At 35.4% G+C, this 2,517-nt stretch overlaps 1 protein-coding gene across 1 annotated transcript; it reads right to left on the bottom strand.

Annotated features, from left to right (window-relative positions):
- Positions 1-216: 216 nt before the first annotated feature.
- LOC131074444 (BURP domain-containing protein 16-like) lies at positions 217-1,797 on the bottom strand. Its single transcript, XM_058011072.2, has 2 exons — positions 1,693-1,797; positions 217-1,452 (listed from the first exon to the last, which is right to left on the bottom strand). Exons 1-2 carry the CDS (start codon positions 1,762-1,764, stop codon positions 427-429), a joined length of 1,098 nt encoding a protein of 365 aa, XP_057867055.2. The 5' UTR covers positions 1,765-1,797; the 3' UTR covers positions 217-426.
- Positions 1,798-2,517: the final 720 nt, after the last annotated feature.

Genomic DNA, 2,517 nt, shown 5'->3' with positions numbered 1-2,517 from the left:
ATTACATAAAAAACTAAACAAAATTTAAAAAAATATATATATTTCAACTTTACACATTTATAAACACAATTGCTAAGTGGACCTACATATGTATAATTTTCAATTAATTGAAAAACACCAAATAGCTATAAAGAAAATAATAAACATCAAATAATAAATATTATTAACATTGTTGAAGCCAATCTCATCCTTGCTCTTGTGATCTTTAAGCTCTTATTTGAAAACTATAGATATTATTGACATAGGTTGAAGCCAATCTCATCCTTGCTCTTGTGATCTTATATCACAAGATTTCCTAGCTCGTATCTGAAAACAATAGATATTATTGACAATAAGTTGAAGCCAATTCATCCTTGCTCTTGTGACCTTATATCACAGGATTTCCGAGCTCCTTTATTCAAATAGGATAGTATTATCACTTGAAATTCAAACCTTCTCGATGAAAAGAAGAGTATCGCTAGGTACCCAGTGACAAAATTCGCCATCTCCTGGTTTTAGTTTGAGGTCGAGCAGCGCCAGGCTTTCAGCAGGATAAGGTTTAGTATCCATATGACATTCAGCAACCACATTCTTCTCAATTCCACTTTGCTCATCCTTCAATGCTACCAAATACATATTTGTACTCTTCACATAATGACAGTAATAAACTTTAAAAGGAAATAACATAGAGTGACAAGCCACATGTTTGATTGAGGATGGAGCCAAGAGTTTTGCGCCCTTTACTGTAACCACACGTTTGGAGAGTTTTTTGGTTGAGACAATGCCCTCCACCACTTCAACATTCTGCTTATGGTTGGACCCACCAATGACACTGGACAGAAACTCTGCCATAAACTCTATAGAAATAACACATCTTTTGGTCTCTATGCTAGAAGGAGGTGCTTCACATGCCTTAAGAGTTGAAGCCATTTCCTTTATGAGAAGCTCCGATCCCGTGGATGGAATGTGAAAGGCCTCTACTATGTTCAACACTTGTTGGCTTTGGAAAGGAATGTTTTGGGCAATTTTATGTGGGAGAAAGGACACATTCTCATTGACAGCATCGTCATGAGAATCAGGAAATAACAGCTTTTCTCCAACTGTAATGATTTCTTTTACTCGGAAGAAATTACTGTGTAATTGCTTCCCCTCCACGTCATTTGGCATTACTGTTTGTGGGCAACCAGTCACAAAACCATCTTGTACAAGGTCTAGTAGCTTTCTTTTCTTGTATGGTTTCCTTGCATCGCATGGATCCAACTTTGATATCTGAGTTTTTTCACATAAAAGCCCTGCTCTTTTGCACAAACTATTTTCCTCCGCAATAGCCTGCAGGCCTTTTGTTGGAAACCCATCTGCAAGCAACAAAGTTTCCTCACGGTCTAAGGGAGACATAAAGCGAGCCAGTTCGCTGGGCATCCTTAGCCCATGGAGTTCATCTTCCCATACAGACAACGCTGACTCATCACCAGCCTGCCAAATTTGAACATATGCAAATAAACGAACATATAAAATTTCATCCTGATTATAGATCTTTGATTTAAATATCAATTATATTAATTGCTATAATTAGAGATCTTTCTCATGATAGATTTTCAAATTTAAAGAAAATAATTAATACAGAATTGTCTAGAAAAGGTTACTTTCTATTTACTTAACTATAAAAATCTCATATACAGTTTTCATGGGTGCATATATTTAATTACGACATACCAGAAGAAGATGCATCATCAGACAGAATATGCTTCCACAGAGCCCAAGCTTGAGAATGGTAGTTCCAGCCATAGTGAAGAAAATCACCAAACCGCCACAAATAGTCTAAAGTGGAAGTAAATGAATTCCTTTTAAATAGAGTATCTTCATTGCACTATTGTTGTCGGTGGAAGCTTATCATAATTGGTTCAACACAATATCATTAGAGAAGATTTTTTTGGTTTTGAGATTTTTTATATACTTCAATTAGAGAGAGGGATTAGAAATATATTTAGAATTAGAATTAGTAATTGAAATATTTCCACATAGCCCAAGCTTGAGAATGGTAGTGCCAGCCATAGTGATGAGAAACGCCAAACGCCACAAATAATCTAAACTGAAAATAAATGAATCCCTTTCAAAATAGACAATTGCATTAATGTTGTGGGTGGACGCTTATCATAATGATAATTTACAAGCAGCGCTAATACCAATTAGCAATTAAGGTAAATTCATTTATCTTATCTTGATTGCATTATTGGGAGACAAGCATCACTATGATTTTGTCTGAGCATAATCGGTACAGCGGACCACCAGCCGTCACTTAGGAAAGTATACAAAAATGCCATCTCTTAAGCAATAATTCACAATCAGATATTCACTCATCTGGGCGGCTTCGGCAAGGTCTTTCGGAGGTATCTAGATTGTACTTTATGTCAGAAATTGATTAAAAGCTAGGTGCATGAGAAGAGTATCTTTCAAAATATTTTATATAAAAAAATTTATTAATATGATAATTTTTAATTTGTCAAGAGTCAAGGGAGGTCATAAATGGGGACCTCATCC

Source organism: Cryptomeria japonica, chromosome 3 (assembly GCF_030272615.1).
Source record: "Cryptomeria japonica chromosome 3, Sugi_1.0, whole genome shotgun sequence".
NCBI lineage: Eukaryota > Viridiplantae > Streptophyta > Pinopsida > Cupressales > Cupressaceae > Cryptomeria > Cryptomeria japonica.
This window is presented reverse-complemented; position numbering and strand designations above follow the sequence as displayed.

Coding starts and splice junctions, on each gene's coding strand:
- LOC131074444 (XM_058011072.2), bottom strand. CDS start 1,764: ATGGCTGGAACTACCATTCTCAAGCTTGGGCTCTGTGGAAGCATATTC. Junction 1,453..1,692: donor TGATGATGCATCTTCTTCTG/GTATGTCGTAAT, acceptor CAAATTTGGCAG/GCTGGTGATGAGTCAGCGTT.